This window comes from Eumetopias jubatus, unplaced genomic scaffold (genome assembly GCF_037043125.1).
Source record: "Eumetopias jubatus isolate StellerSeaLion01/CBP00866 unplaced genomic scaffold, mEumJub1_p1.0 scaffold_6, whole genome shotgun sequence".
Lineage (NCBI taxonomy): Eukaryota > Metazoa > Chordata > Mammalia > Carnivora > Otariidae > Eumetopias > Eumetopias jubatus.
The window spans coordinates 145,784,104-145,802,643 of NW_028274812.1; the positions used below are offsets into that span (position 1 = coordinate 145,784,104).

The 18,540-nt window shown below is 45.0% G+C and overlaps 1 protein-coding gene across 1 annotated transcript; it reads left to right on the forward strand.

Annotated features, from left to right (window-relative positions):
* H2AC6 (H2A clustered histone 6) lies at positions 1-4,011 on the forward strand. The gene is made up of 2 exons (XM_028107529.2): positions 1-563; positions 1,331-4,011. The coding sequence occupies exon 1, from the start codon at positions 51-53 to the stop codon at positions 441-443; it is 393 nt and encodes a 130-aa protein (XP_027963330.1). The 5' UTR covers positions 1-50; the 3' UTR covers positions 444-563; positions 1,331-4,011.
* Positions 4,012-18,540: the final 14,529 nt, after the last annotated feature.

An 18,540-nucleotide genomic window follows, 5' to 3' on the forward strand; every position in this document is an offset into this window, starting at 1 on the left:
TTGGCAAGCGAGTGGTTTTCTTGTTTTGGCGCTCCCGTTCCGTGCCTGCAATGTCTGGACGCGGCAAGCAAGGCGGCAAAGCTCGAGCCAAAGCCAAGTCCCGCTCCTCTCGTGCTGGTTTGCAGTTCCCGGTGGGCCGCGTCCACCGCCTGCTCCGCAAGGGCAACTACGCCGAGCGGGTCGGGGCCGGCGCGCCCGTGTACCTGGCGGCCGTGCTCGAGTACCTGACGGCCGAGATCCTGGAGCTGGCGGGCAACGCGGCGCGCGACAACAAGAAGACGCGCATCATCCCGCGCCACCTGCAGCTGGCCATCCGCAACGACGAGGAGCTCAACAAGCTGCTGGGCCGCGTGACCATCGCGCAGGGCGGCGTCCTGCCCAACATCCAGGCCGTGCTGCTGCCCAAGAAGACCGAGAGCCACCACAAGGCCAAGGGAAAGTGATTCGGCAAGCATCTTAGTTTCCGGAAGCGATTTCAAACCCAAAGGCTCTTTTCAGAGCCCCCCACCAATTCAGTAGAAGAGCTAATACTACTCTTAGGTTAAGGTGATAAATAGGCAAAGGTAAGTTAACTTTTTCCGAGGGCAGGATACTGAGGGTTTTCAGGCTTTAAGAGGCTCAGGGTGTTCTCGATCATTACTGGGAAATCGCAAATTGATTAGGATCTAATAATTGCGTGTGCTTACTAATCATACCAGGCGGTCGAGTTAGGCCCAATTTAAACGGTTTAAAAGCAGAACTCCACCGTCTCTGAGCTTTGTCTTGCAAACTTGGATGTTCTGGAAACCGAGTAACATGGTAACATCCTTAACCAAACCCTCTTGGACTCGTCTTAGGCTGCAAGCAACCGGTCTTAACTAATCCTGTAAAGGAGTTAGGCTCTGCTCCCGTTAGTTTTCAGAGTATCACCTGAAAGAGGCATTGGAAAGGGGCCTCTGAAAAGGGTTTCCCTGCGTTAATATAAGGTGGCTCACAATACTGAATTCAGATTCGAATTGCAGCTTCTTCCCGTTTACAAATTAATCTTTGGGGCTAGTTTCTAACTTTGTCATCCGTAAACTGGAGTTTGATAGTGTCATCAGATTTTTGTGCCAACTAGACCACTTAAAGCCTCTAACCTAGATTAGTGCCTGACATTCAATGAACAGGAATTAATACATTTCAAGAGGTTCACGTGCCTAGATTCCTAAGGCAGCCCGGAAACAAGATAAAAGTATGGCCACAGGCCTCCCCAGAGCATTTGCTACTAAGGATCCGGTAACATAGCTGCTCCAGCCCCAAAAGTGGCAATCTTGGACCGTACAAAAATCCCTACGATCTTACTTTCTAGGGTCGAGTCTCACCCAAGTGGTTCTTCAGGATGACTTGGTTTAGGCTTCGGAGAATGAGTGGGCCATGGTTTGCCCACGCCTCTGCGCGCAGAGACTCTGGCGGCCCAAGCAAAAACAACCTCTTTTTCAAACGCTCCTTGAGCTCCCACTGAAGCATTTTCTGGGATCGTTCGTTTGGAGCAATCAAATGCGAACGTGCGCGGTGCGGAGAGAATCTATAAACAGAAGCTGGTTCTCGCGGACGCGCTTCCCACTGCCTAAATGTTGACGCTTGCGGAGTGGTCTGCAGGCAGCCTCCACCCCCTCTCGCCTCCCCTCTTCCCCCAGCTCCGCCTCCCCTCCCTTGGCCTTGCTGTCAGCAGGGACAAAAGTGGCTCCTGTCTGGGAGGTGGTGAAGGCAAAGTGGCGGAAAGAGAAGCAAGCACCTTGATGGCCACATGTTAGAGTTTCCAGAGGAGTTCCTAACGATTCTAATGGGCAGCGGGACTGAGAATCTTCACCCGGGGGAGGTCCGGCCCCACAGCGTTCCAGGCCGGTCTGCTCAGGGGACGGGGTTCTTTCCACCCAGAATTTCTTGTATGCTGGAAAACTTGGATCCTTAGGTCCGATTGCTTTATATGAGCCTAGCAATCCTCTTCATTAACCTTCCAAAGGTTGCTTTGGATCCCGCTCCAGCACTGACCAGGTATGTGACCTTGGGCTTGGTGCTCAACCTCCCCCTGCTTCATTACTCCTTCACCTCTGCTCACGTCCTGATGAAATGAGTAGGCTCAGCAGTGTGGGTTCTGAAGGTGGAGCACGGGCACTCAAGGTTAATGGCTAACACTAAGCATTACTGTGTCAGACACAGTTCTACCTACTTCTAGAAAATTCTTTAAACCCAACAGTCCATCAGTAAGTGCTATCCGTTTCCTGATTTTAAAGAGGAGGAAGCAGGAACAGAGCATAAATAATTTGTCTAAGTCCCAAGGTCAGGAAGCCAGTACTTTTGACTTCTGGCTGTTCTGTGAACACTGTTCCCTAAGAGATTATTGTCAGAACAAAGAAACCAGTAAAAACTCAAGACATAATGGGTTAACTTTGCCCACATACCAAAACGTTACCAATTGCATCTTAAACTAAAGAATTTAAAGGAAGGAGGAGAGGTGTTCTCCCTGGAATCCACATAAAGGGAGGAAGGAAGGTGAATCTTGGCCCTGTGTTAGCACTGTAAACCCAGGGGGAGGTAAATACACTTTTGAAACAAGGGGACAAATCAGGAGATGGTTTGGTAAAGAGCTACAGGACTTGATAAACTAATTTCTCGTGAATGAAGAAGGGGTTAGAGAACGCCTGGGTGGCTCAGTCGTTAAGCATCTGCCTTGGGCTCAGGTCATGATCCCAGGGTCCTGGGACCGAGTCCTGCGTCGGGCTCCCTGCTCCTTGGGAGCCTGCTTCTCCCTCTGCCTCTATCTCTCTCTCTCTCTGTGTCTTTCATGAATAAATAAATAAAATCTTAAAGAAAAAAAGGAGTTAGAGAAGATTTGGCTTTGAGTTCTCCCCTCTGGGCTCCAGTAACAAAACCTTGAATTTGGTTGGTGAATAATACATTGTGTTAATCTTGTTTCATCTTCTGCAAGACCTCCTTAAAATCAAAGACCCATCTTGTTAAATTGTTAATAGTCAGCATAGACCCTACCATACCATAAACACTTGAAAATGGGGCATTGTGTAAATGTTGAGCTGAGTCAGTGGCCATCAGGAAGCCCTTGTTCTAGAGGTTGGTTTATTACCAGAGGAGACGTTAATTAGACACCAGACTAACAGGTTGCTAATAACATCTTCTCTTTCCAGTAGAAAATCCCTTCTGAAAATCTAATTTGCACTAGCATCTTACTTGGAGAGCTTCAAAGAAATACCGAAGGTGCCAACTGACCAGCTCTTACCTGAGAGCTACAGCCAAAAGGCTCTCGAGAGGACACTCCTCACAGATGTGTCCTAGCTCCCCCCCTCCAACATGCTTATTTTCCTTCTAGTTTGAAACATCACTGTTTATACCCAAAAGCCCTAGTTACATCTTTGGAAAATTCTCCAGTGAGCAATAAATTCTCAGTAGCTTCAGTTGGTTTCCAGGCATTGAGCAGGTCTCCATCCGCCATGCCTCAAGGGTCCCAGGGAGGACCATTTCAACTGGGACAAGCTCATTAGAATGATAAACCCAGGCCTTCCAATTACTGAGGGCACCTGGATACCAGGACAGAAGTCGACCTCAGGGATTTACTGAGGTGTGAAGCTAAGACAGAATCATTATTCGGTTATATGGGGCATTCTCAACAAAGCAGATCATTATGACACAATATCACCAATTAGAAAATCCCTTTTTACATTTCCAAACCATCTATGCAGTTTTCCTTTCCTCTGTCCACTGTACAGTCACTTGCCAATTTTTTTATGTATCATTGGAACTCTTTTTTTATGAGGATGAGGCAGTTTATAATTAGTTCTAAAAAACTGTATGTATCTTCAAGTCAATTGCATTACCATCTATGGGTTTGTCATTTTTGATCCTAAGTTATAATTATTAATGTAAATATTCCTGTTAAATATAATGCATGTGTACTATTAGAAGATGTTAGGAATTTAACTGAGGATTCACCATGCATACTGAACTTGAAAATAAAGTGAAGTTGCAGGCATGGGATTGGTGTGGTCCTCTTTAAAAATAGACTTCATTGGACTGCATTACATTGCAGCTATTTGCTTGAGTTGTACTCTGGGCAGGGTGAAGGAACCAGCATCCCTTAGGGCTTAGGACTAATGGACATCACTAGAGTTGGGGCTCCCTGTGAAAGAAGCAAGTGTGCTAAGCTTCAGATTCTTTGCTATATGTTGTTTGTCTGCCAGTTGGAGCTTCAACCTTGAGCACGTTCCTCATCGTCAGGGACACCAGGCAGTGGCAGGTGAGCAAGTCTGTGTACTCCCTACCTTTGGTGATAGCCACAGCCGGAAGGACTCGGCTTGACCTGACACCACGACAAATTGTCCTTGCATTAAAGATTGATCTCAACAAGGCCGGACAATCATGCGCTCTAAATTTTAGAACCTTGGAGCTTGGTACCAGTTCCTATTCTTGATGATTTCATCAATAGTGCAGTTTCAAAGTCTAGCTAGTAGACTTCCAAGTTTACATCTGCAGCCCTGAACTCTCCCCTGACGTGCAGATGTGTGTGTATACACATTTCTCCTTAACACCTTCACTTGGAACTCTCTTCTCAACCGGAATATGTCTAAGATACACGAATTGACACTGTGTACCCTAAGCCTCTTATTTCCTCCTGTCCTTCCAACTCAGGAAGTGACACGGCCTTAAATCCATTTGCTCCAGTCAAAATTTTAGGAGTGAGCCTTGCTCCCTTCCCTTCATCTCTACACATCCCAACTATCTGTAGGTCATGGCTCCTACACCCCAACGTGTGTCTTGATGTATTCTCCACACTTCTCTACCATGACCTGAAGGGCCCCCCATGACCACCTCTGGTTTCTGCCCACCTCCCAGATTTCATCTTCCATCTCACTGTTCCAACCACACTGGTCTCTTTCCTCCTGCCAAGCTCTTTGCGGCTTCAAGACACTTTCATTGGTGCTCTTTTTCTCTGAAAATACCTATTCTCCGACGCGTCTTCTGGCAAGCTCCTTCTCCCCCTTCAGGCCTCAGCTCTTCTTCAGACAATCCCTCTGAAATAGACCTACCCAGACAAACTACAGGTCTGAATACAAAACACAAACATTAGATTAAATTTCAGGAAACACTTTTAACCTCAGTTGTGTGTGTGTGTGTTTTGAGGGGGAGGTGTCGTTAACAAGCAAGGCAGGAAACACAAAACCATATAAGAAAAGACATAAACCACATAGGCCAAAAGGAAATTTAAGACGCAATATAATAGACAAAAATGACTAAACAGGATATTTTGTATCTTTTATTGAATTCAAATGGCCAATGCTTATGAGGGGGATACAAAAAGTTAACCTTTCTAGTAGTGAATTCAGCTTTGTATACAACAGTAACAATGCGATACCAAAACTAGTAATCCACGGGACTAGTAAGGATGAGGAAGATTTGCCACTGCCTATAATCTTTTGAAAAATTCTCCTGGCAATATCTATTTAAATGTATTATTAGACACTTGGCCTTTTATACAACAAATTAGTACTAGATAAATAAAGAAGTAAGCTAAACAGGAAAAAAAAAATTAGACACTTGGAAAAAGAGGGTGTCTGCCATCTAGAAACAAAAGCCCCACGAAGTAAGGTTATATGAGGAGAGATGGTTAACCTTCATAAATATCTGAGTGTAGAGCATTAAAATGAGCCTGTATTAAGTTTGTAACTTAAAGTTTAAAAAGTAAAATAAAAAAGTAACCTCTCTCTGCTCATTTCCCACCTCAGATCACTTTCTGTCAATCGCCCTGTTTAGATCCTTTAAAATACAGCCCAAGATTTTATTGATTGGATCCCTTGCTGTGCACCTCTCCCGTTACATCCTCTGCTCCATGAGGTAGGGACCGGGTCTGTCTACTCACGGTGACTTCCCAGCATCCAGCAGAGGTGGCCACTCAACTCTGCCACATGAACAGGGAATGGATATTATAGCCCAGAAAGCCCTTTCTGAGCCAAGCATATGGTTATCTGAATTTCCGTGGCAAGATGTCTGCCCACTAACCATTGTCCATACCTCTCCTGCCCGCCCTCCGCAGTTACCAGGCAAGCAGTGAAACGGGGAAGTATGCCCACTTGCCTTTGCCCTTTACCTTTTCCCAGCTCTGTGGACTCATCTCTCCAGACTTGATGTCTCATGATAACCCTCAGGAAGCCCTTAATTCTTTTAAGGGCTTGTTTTCCACTGGCTGATATCATGCATAAAAGAATCCTCTTTAATATGCTACCAGGTCTGTGGTTACTCAATGTTTGCTTAGAATCAAGGAAAGAAAAGAATCCCACAGCTGGTGTGTGTGTGACAAAATCAGTGCTTTTTCATCCACTCACAATGTCTGCTCTGCACAGAAGGCCTCGCTGGTTTTTACATTCTAATGCCAGGATTATCCAGTTAACACGCTCACCTCCAGGGTGTTTGTTGAAGAATTCTACCCTCCTTGTCTCTATACCCTAGCACTTCACCTCCTCCCCCCTATAATAGATCTTCAGTAAATACTCAGAACGAATGTGTTGACAACAAAACTTATATCTGCACAGAAATGGAATAATCACTAAGCTGCAGGGACTTGAGGACTGATTCCTGGGTTATGTACCCTGTTAGCCACCACTTGTCTTTAATTCCTTCAGAGCTAACGTGTCCAAGAGCACTTAATCAACTTCCTCCAGGTGGCACCTGATGATATAGGGTTGCCAGATAAAATATAGGATTCCTGGGGCGCCTGGGTGGCTCAGTCAGTTGAGTGTCCGACTCTTGGTTTTGGCTCAGGTGGTGATCTCAGGGTCTGCACTCAGTGCAGATTCTCTGCCTTGCCCTTGCCCTCTGCCCGCCCTCACTCGCTCCCTAAAATAAATAAATTCTTTTTAAAAAATAAAACAATAAAATAAAATATAGGATGATCGGTTAAATTTGAATGTCAGATAAGCAACAAATCATTGTTTTCGACTAAATATGCTCCAAAATGTTGCGTGAAACATACAATACTAAATGAAAAATTGTGATTTATCTGAAATTCAGATTTAACTAAGCATCTTGCATTTTTATTTGCCAAATCTGGCAACCCAACCTCAAGAGCAAAATGAGAGGATTTTCCCTGGGAGCCTGGGTCCTCTGACCCTGGGGAGTTTCTCTGTGAGGAACTGAGAAGGGCTGATACCACAAATGAGTCTGTACGTTTTTCTGCATGTGTTGAAGATGGTTGAGAAAGAAGTTCTTAACTACATTTACTTTGGTTTCTACTCTTTCCTTAGTTTTCAAAAGCTTCTCCCTGCAAAGATGTCTGGGTCCAGAGTGTCTGTCAAACTCGTCAGTTCTCAGAAATAAATGGACGGATGACAGTATTCTGACATCACTCATTGATTCTGCACCTGCAAATGTTTTCCTTTTGAAAACTTACTCTGGATCTATTTCTCTGTGTGCATGTGTATGCCTTGGGGATAAGGACAGTAAAGGGAGAGAAAACATTATTGAAGGAAAGCTCTCTTTAGTACAAAATATGTCTAATGTCTTGAATAAGTAATATATTCAGAGGGTTCAAACAAATCATGATAACAAGGTCTATATTGAGAATCCACTCCTCCGCTGGATTACTCCACTAGGCAAGCATTCATTTTCTTACACATCTGCCCATTGCTAGTTCGTACAGATGTGAGCCAAACCCCCGCCTTCACTGGTAAAAGATGGCAGACTGTAGGCACTATTCGGCACTTGCTCTTTTCCATAACAATTATCCTGGAGAACTTTCCAGATGTGCAAACAGGGAGCTTTCTGTACACTGTCCTGTGGGATTGTACTGTGTCAATGCATCTTGGTTCTGGAACCCATCCCCTGTTGGTGGGCCCATAAACAATTCTAGAGCGATAAACTCTGATTTACGGCACAATTCAAAGTGTCCTTCTATTCTGCTGGGATTGTGGACCATGAACAGCAACCAGTCACTCTCAGGTTGGACTCTGGTTCTTTGCCTTGGAAACGATATGGCCTTAGCCAAGTTAGTCATTTTGAGCCTCAGTTTCTTTATCTGTAAAATGGAGGGGATACTTAGCTTAAGTCACTATGAGACTGAAAAAAGATCACGTGTATGGACTGTTTGAAGCTCAAAAGAACAACACAAATAAGATTGTCTAACTTGCAACACCATTTGTTTAGTGATAGTTAGAGATAATATATTGTAATAGGCACAGATTCCCCAAATCCCAGCCTGCTGCGAGGAAGTGAAAGCTGGCGCATGGAGGCAGGAAGGCAGTTTGATCGGTTACCTGTTTACGACACCTCCCTGGTGAGATGGCCATTTGCTGCCCTCCTCAGAGGAGCCATAAAGCACACTCTCCCAATTTCCCCACCCCTGTCTCCTTATTGCTCTTTTTTCTCTTCAATCGAGGTCAGGTTTTGTCTATATCACAAGTCTGTACAAAGTGGTTGGTGCATGTGCACAGACACAAATACTTCTACACACAGTGGATGTGCAGGGAGACCTTCTGGAAAGGCATGGGAATCTGGAGCTGAATTACCTGGGTTCATGTTCCTGCTGTGCCATTTACCGAGGGTCTGACTGGGGCTAAGTCACCTGCCATCCCTGAAGGTTAGACTTTTCATCTGTGAAATGGAACAGCACCTCTCAGAGTTCTGAGAACGAATCAAAAGAGGAGGCACAGGAGAAAGTACCTTGTTCTGGGGCGCCCAGGTGGGGGGCACAGTCCATTAAGCGACTAACTCTTGATTTTGGCTGAGGTCATGATCTCAGGGTCGGGGGACTGAGCCCCATGTGGGACATTCTCCCTCTCCCTCTGCCTCTCCCCCCCACTTGTCTGCACACACGTTGGTGGGCGCGTGTTCTTTCTTAAATAAATAAATCAATCTTTTTTTTTAAAAAAAAAAGCACATTGTTCCTGGTAAAGTCTAATATACACATGTGCAAAACTATGTCAATACAGATCTTCTATCTACCTATTATCTATGGATCCATCTGTCCATCTCCAAATGCAGGAAAGCAAAAGTAGAAGAGGGTACTGGGATTCCCCTCCGGGGTTTGCTGGCTTCCCCTGCAGGACGGAAGTACCTGGTTATGCTAAGCGGGGACTACCTGTTCTGACGGCAGCTGGGCCGATGGCAGGAGGGAGCTCCTCAAGGAGAGAGTCAGGCAGACACGCCATGGTAAGTGGTGGGGCAGGCCCGCACCCCCTCCCAGCGGGACTCTCCTACCTTGGAAGCAACAGCCCCGGTGGCCTGGGTGGGCCTTTCAAAACTCAGCTGAGCAGCCTTCCAGGAACAGAGGCACCCAAGACAGGGATGCCCCACACGCTGCCCACTCTGTTTGGGCTCAACTCGACTCCCTGGCTATGGAGAACTCACCATGACTGGGTATCTGAGCAATCTTGACAGAGAAAAGAAAAATGCAGGAGGCTATTAAAAAGAAGGGTTCAGGGGGGGCACCTGGGTGGCTCAGTTGGTTAAGCGTCTGCCTTCGGCTCAGGTCATGATCCTGGAGTCCCTGGATCGAGTCCCGCATCGGGCTCCCTGCTCAGCAGGGAGTCTGCTTCTCCCTCTGACTCTCTTCCCTCTTGTGCTCTCTGTCTCTCATTCTCTCTCTAATAAATAAATAAAATCTTAAAAAAAAAGAAGGGTTCAGGGGTGCCTGGGTGGCTCAGCCTGTTAAGCGTCTGACTCTTGGTTTCGGCTCGGGTCATGATCTCAGCATCCTGGGATCGAGCCCCACATCAGGCTCTGTGCTCAGCATGGAGCCTGCTTCTCCCTCTGCCTCTGCTCCTCCCCCTGCTTGTGCTCTCTCTCAAATAAATAAGTAAGTAAGTAAGTAAGTAAGTAAGTAAGTAAGTAAGTAAATAAATAAATAAATAAAACCTTCAAAAAAAAAAAAGGGTCTTGGGTAGGTGGGCCCTGTGGGAGGACAGAATACACAGGGAGGCACACAGAGGTACCTTCTATTCCCTGTAGCTTAGTCCCTTCAGGTTTCAGATGAAGAGACGAGCGCCCCATCTGTTGGTCTTGTGTGCCGTCATTGAAGAGCTCAGTGGATTGTATGAGTCCACACGCTGAGTTATGCTTCTGCCCTTGACGTCTTCACTCTCTCAAGCCTCCCATGGACAATCTGCATGCCGTTTGGAATCCTTCCTTCCCTTCTTTCTACTCTGCGGAGAGTGTATCCCTGGTAGCCTGAAGGTGGCCATAGCGGCACTATTTACTAATGGGAATTAGTAAATGCTCCAAATCAGGGTGTTCTGTTTACTTCTGGGGAGTCAGGAGTTGAAGACGACCAGCACACCACTGCCTGGAACACTCGTTGCTCCTGCCGGGGAAGGAACACGTGTTGGCTCAGGCTATGTTCCTACCTGGAAGGGTCCTGCTTCACCTGCCATGCTCGTGGGCTGATTTCAGTCCCTCGCTCGTGCCATCTGTACCTACCACGGATATTTCTGTATTGTTTCTCATCTGCTGGTGTTTTCACAGCTACCTTCCAAATTCTATGAGGAAACCCAGAACACCCTTCAGACAGATACTCACCTGCCTCACCCCTCACTTCCCTCACGCTCTTTGCTCCCTCATCGTTCTCCTACTTCCAGAGCGGGCGAGTGGCCATGGTCTGGCGGGTAGTGACGCCTGGAGCGCGGACTGTCAGCGCAGAAGCCCGGGAGTACCGTGAGCAAGGCAGTGCGAGGCCGCAGCAGGGCTGTGTAGCCGTGACCCGGGGGGCCTCCTCTGGGGGCTGCCTGGCGCTGAACTGAGAACAATGGGTGCTTCTCTCCCTGTGGGAGAACCCGCCCACGTCCGCAAGTGCTGGGAGGCTGGCGTCCCCGGCGGACACCCACACACTCCTTATTCGAGTCTGCTTTCTTGCTTTCTCTACGGAGGGAACAACACAGGCAGTGGACGCCCCTCTGGGCATCTGGGGCCTCCTTCCGGGGGAAAGAGCCCCCCCCCCGCCCCGCCCCGAGTCTCCTGAGCTGGGGCAGGATAACACACCCCGCAGGCAGCCTTCTGCCCCCCAGTTCCATCGACACGGGACCAATGGAAGCCCCAAATAGGAAAGCCCGGTAGGAGTCACATCACCTCTAGGGGTGTTAGTCAGTGGACAGGAGTGGAGAGCTTTCTCTTCGGGGCTGTGATCTAACTTCTTAAACATTATTTAAATCTCGTGTCCGTCTTCTTCAATGTTCTTCATGAAAGCTACACTCCAACAGGCGTTTCTGTAAGTTTCTATGTCTCTCCTGTAGGCCCCCTTTCTACTGCCCCCCTGCTGCCCAAAATCTCTCTTTCCTCTCCACTTAGCATCGTGAAAAGGACCTTTTTGTTTTTGCACCGGGTGGTCTGTGTTGAAATATGCAGAGACCGCCCCCCCGCCATCAGGGCCTCCGTGGATGCTCCAGGGGGACCCAGTCTCCAGGGAGCTCAGCTTGGGCTCTGCACGCCCAGCGTACCCGTCGTGGGACAGCAGTGCCGAGCGGTCCTCTGGCTCCATCATCAGGAGCCACGCTGCTGGGAGCTCAGAAGTGTGCCTCAGACACAGGCTCCTAGTACCCACATTTACTGCTCTCCAAACTAGAGTTAGATGGTGAGGAATGTAGCTCCTACCTCATTTCATTAATTAGCTTATAATGTTCAGGATGGGCTCGAGCACTACCTTATTTTATCTTCATAAGGAGTTTATGAGGTGGATGCTATTATTACCCCACTTTGTAGGCTAGGAGCCCGAGACACAGAGACATAGGTAACTTGCCCAGGTCACATTATTTTATTACACAATGATACCAGTGGTCTAGTAGTCCAAGGAGCTAAGAACTGTCTGTCTCTTTGGAGGTTTGTTTGATTTGACTCAGTCGTGACTCCAATTTCATAATGACCTCAGTAGCTTTGTCTTTAACTAAGGAACACCAGAAACAAAGCCCTGCTCATTTTTTTATTTTTGTCATTCTGAGAAAGAGAGAATTTCTGAGAGATGCATTCAATTTTAAGAAAGCAAGAAAATATTTGATTTTAAACAATTTGTTCTTTTTCTTTGTCCCCAACCCAAACAAGATGACAGCAACCATGTAGGCTGGTCACTGTGATTTCTGGGACACTGTGGGATAATGGAAATAAAAGCACAGGTGTGGCCGTACATCAGGCCCTACTTTTTGCAACCTGTGTGGCAAAATATTTTTGCAAAACCTTGAGCAAGTGTTTTCCCTTCTTATCCTCAGTTGCCTTGTCTGGAAGATGGAACCCGTCGTATCCCCACCTCAGAGGATGGATGTCAAGATTAAGGGGGATAATGTGCTTGGTCCATAGTAGACACTGGAAACCATACCCTCTTCTCCCTTTATCTATGTGTTTGGTTCATCTCTGGATGTATCTATTATCTATTGACACGTCACAAATTATCCCCAAACTTGGCAGCTCCAGGATCGAAGCTGGTCCATGCTGGGCTCTCTGGATCTTCCACATGCTGATTTTAAGACGTGGCTGGGACTGTAGTCATCTCGGGGCCCAATGTGGGGTCAGTCCACTTCGAAACCCATGCACGTGGCTGTCGGCAGGATTCAGTTCCTGAAGGGTTATTAGACTGAGGGCCTCAAGTGCGTGTTCGTTGTTTCTCATCTTGTGGCCCTTCCAACAAGAAAGCTTACTACATGGATTTCTTCTGAGAGAGTGAGCATGAGTAAGAGTGCAAGTCAGGGCCCAAGACAGAAGCCACAACCTTTTGTAACCTAATCTGAAAAGTGACACACCATCACTTCTGATACATTCTACTTGTTGGAAGCGAGTCACTAAGTGTAGCGTACACTCAGGGCAAAGGATAACCCAAGGGTACGAACCTTCAGAGGCAAGGATCGTTGGGGGTCATCTTAGAGGATACCTACCACAAGGAATATATCACAACCTGTTTAAAACGAGGGGAAAGTGTCTTCGTGATCCCATGTCTTTAAAAATGGCAGTGTATCTCTGTGTTTTCGCACACAGGGGGCCTGGTTGTGTGCAGGCTGGGTCATATGCTCAGGCTTCAGAAATTGCAGAAATATTTGCATTTCTGCTTGTCCTCTGCTGTGGCTGAGTGTCACTGGAAACAACATTTCCCAGGCTCCTTTGCTCTCCGGTTTCCAGTAGATTTGAGCAATGGGAGACCCTGGTGGGACAAGTTGGGGGGACCAGGGCACTTCTCCCCTTTCCTCCTCACTTCCTGGGGTTTCTCCTGCCTCTTGGTGCTGTGGCTCAGTCTCATCAAATGGCCCTTCTCTTGGTGGTCTCAGCTCTAGCTACACCGGGCGTTCCAGCCCCAACTCCTCCCTGGGTGATAGTTATCCGTATCACAAAGTTTTCCCCTTTGTCCCTGCAACCTTAGAGAGGTGGCACCTTCTTGCCACTGCTTATCTTTGGGTTACTCCTCACCCCTCTTTTGGTTTCTCTTTCATCATCTACTTATATACTTATCTCAGTTAAATTCCTTCTATATGAAATCCCTTGTGTTTCTCCTTTTTAACTGGACTGTACTAATACCCTGATAAGCCGTGGGACCAAACACAGCTGATGAACATTGCTCGTTTTTGGACAACTAATGTACAGAACAGTGTTTCCAGCGTCATCTAGTGCTAAATACCTGCCCTGGGCCTCACGCTGCTGGAAGTCCCAAGGGCGACTGCTTCTTGAGGAGAGAGTCTTACTACTCTGGGCTCATGTTTTCTATTTGAGAACATGGGAGGCTTTGTGACATCTGTGATCTCTTAAATCTCTGAATATCGGGGGCTCCAGAATTTCTCCATAGGGAAAGTTTCGGAACCACATTCTAATTGGGAAATGAACTGGGAGCACTTTATATGAAGCCAAAGTGTGTGTTTGGTTGGGGGGAGGGGGGAAGGAAACAAACAAAACCCCAAACCCTGAATTGTCCACATCACAGAAGGGGTTGTCCCTGGCGGAGGCCATGGGGGAACTGACAAGGATTATGCTAAGGCTTCATAACCTAAGTATGTTGTCCTACAAACTGCTTTCTGTTTCCTACTCCACCCCCTGCTTTCTGCCCCACCCCTAAATCAAAGAAGACAGTTTAGGAATAAATTTTAAAAGTATAAAAATTACTTCTCACTGTACTAGGGATAATAATAATAATTTACAAAAGGCCACAGAGTTAGTCCCTGGAATAATTTTACCAGAAAGAGAGACAGTACAGGTAAGCTCTTGTAGCTTAAGACCCTGGGTTACTATAAGTTATATAAGTTACTTATATGGTTCCTATAAGTTCAGAGAATTCATGTAAGAGCAACTATGAGAAAAGGAAGGTTGGTGGTCAGTTAGAAAAAGAAGAGTTCAAGAATGATAACTTGTTCAACATGTCTTTTCTACAGATGAGAACGCAGTACCCAAGTGTCCCCAGGCTGGAGATGCTGATTGATTTGGAGACCATTGCATGATAAAAAGATCCCTTATTATAACTCTATGCTCAAAAAATATCCTCTAATCTGTATTTTGGTCTCCTGACAAGAAAGTAAGCACACGTCTGATATTTACTTTTAGTATCAAGTGTATCTCATTATAAATTAGTAAATGGCACGGCTTATAAACTCAGCTCATGTGAATTTAGGATTGTATAATCATAGTAATAACAACATGTGAGGGTACTAACTATGTGTCAAACAGTGTGAAAGCACTTCAAAAAAATGATCTCATCTAATCCTAGCAGCACTCCTACTGGGAAGATAATAGTTGTATCAATTAGATTTTTGCCAAATTATACAATAAACAACCCCCAAATCTTAGTTAATAACAACAGTAAAGGTTATTTCAGACTCACATTGCATTTCTCTGTGGATCAGTCATGGCTCTGTTCTGTGTTCTCTCCATAGAGAGACCCAGGCTGAACATGACATAAAGGGATCTTATTGCTGTTAATGATTCTGCTGAAAAGTGGGCACATGTCACTTCTCATATTGTATCAACCGAAGCAACTTATGTGGTGATGACTGGTGTCGATGTGGTGGGGAAGTGTACCCCTCACATGGGAGGTGTATTATAAATCCATGTTGTTGGGCAGGGATATATAATCCTCCCAAATGTGCAGCAAAAATTTGGGAGTAATAGTACAATCGACCATACTATTCTCATCCCAATTTTAAACATGAGAAAATTGAGAAATAGAGTCTAATAAATTTATTTTTTTTAAGATTTTATTTTTTTGTTTGAGAGAGAGAAAGTGAGAGAGCACGAGTGGGGGTGGGGGAGAGGGGCAGAGGGAGAGGGAGAAACAGACTCCCCTCTGAGCAGGAAGCCAGTTGTGGGGCTCAATCTCAGGACCCCAGGATCATGATCTGAACCAAAGGCAGATTCTTAACTGACTGAGCTACCCAGGTACCCAAGTCTAATAAAGTCAAAAACCCAGTTAGTGATAGGCTTGGGATTTGAAATGGAGTCATCTGTCTCCAGAACTGTGATAGTCAGATTCCAAGATGGCCCTGGTAATCTCACCTTCTGGTGGGCAAACACTTGGATTGTTCCCTTCCCAAACTGGAAAGGCTGACCTATGCAACTAATATAATATTGTGACTACTAAAGTTAGGTCATAAAAGATATTGTGACTTCAGATTTGCTCCTTGGATCACTCATTCTTAGGGAGGTCAGATGCAATGTAGACAGTCCTGGGGTAGCCCTATGGAGAGGCCAAGGAACTGAGGCCTTCTACCAATAGCCAGCACTGACTTGACAGCCAGGTGAGCCATACAAACCATCTGGGAATTGGGTCTTCCAGCCCCAGCCAAGTCTTCAGATGACTCCACTCCCAGGTAATATCTTGACTCCAATCTCATCAGATATCCCAAATCCACACTACCCAGATAAGTCACCCCCAAATTTCTGACCCATGGAAACTCTGTAAGATAATAAATGCTTATTATTATTTTAAGCCACTAAATGTTGGGATAATTTGTTATGCAGCAGTTGACAACTATATAAGAGTGTATCTGTTTAACCATTATGCCAAACTGCCCCCACATATGAATTAACCGTTGGTGTAAATGCATAGATTTTAGACTTACAAACAGCAAATGCATATAACTCAGGGGGAGTGAATAGGGAAAGTAAAGGGATGTTGAGGAAATAATAATCGGAAGTATCATGGATAAAGAGAGAAAGTGAACAGCGTAGATACACAAGGAGGCCAAATGCAATCTGTTCTTGTTCATTGAACTGTCTCTTCCAAAGACACCAGCAAGATCATGGAATAAATAGATGCTGAGGAGACTGACTATGAAAATGATTTTGAGTTCAATATCAAGGTTAATGAAGAGGTAATTAATATCTCTGAAGTCATAGTTTCTCTAGGGGCTTTCTTTCCAGACAGAAGAGAGTATCTGCTGGGATCTTGCCGTGATTAAGGGATCTGTGTTTTGACTCTTAAGAGTGTATATGTAGACACTTAGGTTTTATATTCTTAAGCTCTTCTAGGCCAAGAAAGGACATCCTAATCCTCCATCTCATCCCCAGATCCAAACTGCTCTCCACCTGTACCTTTTGCAAGGATCCTTCCTTCAACCAGATTCTGTAAGATTCCTTTGCTGGCAACCCAAAGGGCAAATCACTAACCTCTCTCAGGCTTTCATCTTGAAAGAAGATGGATTCTTGGAGTCTTGGTATGCTTCAACATCCAAATTAAGTTTAGATTTATGAGATTTACACTTTCCATACTTTTTGTTTTTATTTTATTGATTTATTTAGCCTTGGGCCAATGTCGAACAATTTGACTAAGTTTAGAACTTAAAATATGTGTGTATATATAACGTAAATATATAAGATATAGAAATATATACATAATATATAATACTCTATAAGGTATAAAAATGAATTTAAGGTCACCTCTTAAACTGCAGCCTTTAACACAGGTTTCCTTCAGTCTGCTGATTGAGACATTTATAAAATCAGTTTAGTTGCTTGTGATCAGCTTTGTTGAAATTGAATAAAGAGAGGAAAGAAGGGAAGAGACTAGAAGGGCAGTGTAGGGAAGGGAAGGAGAGGGGAGGACAGGGGAGGGGAGGAGAGAAGTGAGGGGGAGGGGAAGGAAGGAGAGAAGGTAGCAGAGCAAATTACATCAAAAAGGCATACCCACTACTTTGTTTTGTTTTGCAGTTAGGGCAGGCATGCGGGTTTGTGAGTGTGAGCATGATGATGTAAAATGTGTTTCTTAATGCAGATTATGGCCAAAAAGGGTTTTTAAAAAAACTGATCAGCTAATAAACAGATGAACATAAACTGAAACCATTACTGTTTAAGTTACAAAGGACCCCAAACTTAATTGCTTAAAACAACCACCATTTTATTATGCTCACAGATTCTTTGGATCAGAAATTTAGATAGAGCAGAATGGAGTTGGCTTGTCGCTATGCCATGATGTTTGGGATTTCAGCTGAAAAGACTTGACCACTGCCAGTTGGAATAACATAGGGACTCCTCTCATATTTCTGGTGCTTGAACTAGGATGTTTCCAATATGAGGACAGCCAACCAGGGCACCCAGACAAGGTCTCCTACATAGCTAGGCTTTCTCAGGGCCTGGTGGCTGCAGAATCACCAAAATTCTCATGAGAGAGAGAGTTCAGAGATGGAAGTCTGAGGGTTCCAGAAAATAAGGCACAAGCCTTCTAAAGAGCAAGGGCATGGCCTTGCAAGTCACACAGCCTCACTTCCTCCACACTCTCTTGGTGCAAGCTGTCACAGCTCACCCAGATTCAATGGGATAAGAATTAGATTTGATGAGAGTGCAAGAGGCAAGACACACGGGAGAAGGGAGTGGGGGTCAGGAGAAATCGCTGCAAGCATCTTTGGAAAATTAAATTTGCCTCATCATACAACCAGGAGAATGTCCATGAGCAGTAAGCTAGACAAGTAAATACATTGGGCCACATTTATAAAATGAAATAGAAAACAGTGCAAATCAACAAACTAAAGCTCTCTGTCCCAGTATAATACAGAGGAATGGTTCTTATTGAGGGAAAAAAGCAAGACACAAAGGAGTAAGTACACTATGATCTCGCATATATACATTTCAAAACCAGGACAAACTAAACCATCGTGTTCATGGACATATATATATGATAAATCTTAGATAAAAAAACAAAGAAATAATTTCAGTGAAAGTCCAGATAAAGAGCAGAAAGAGGGCACAGACTATACTACTTGGGTGTCTAGGGAAACTTGGTACACGTTAAAAAAAGTTTTATATTTTTAAGAGAAGCATGTTGTTTGCTAATAATAAAGTAATCCATGCTTATGGTAGAAACTCTGAAAAACATAAAAGCTTGGACACAAGAATAAAAATCATCTACATTTCCACTGCTATGGAGAATCTGTCACAGTCAGGTATATTTTCCCTTTCTATGAAAAGTGTTATATCATGGTGAGATGTGAAGAGAAACCATTTTTAGAAAACTTTTTATTTTGAACTAATTTTAGATTTATAAGAAAGTTGCAAAACTAGTACAAAAATTCCCTTATATCCTTCAACTGGCTTCCCCTCATGGTAATGTCCTCCATAACCATTGTACAA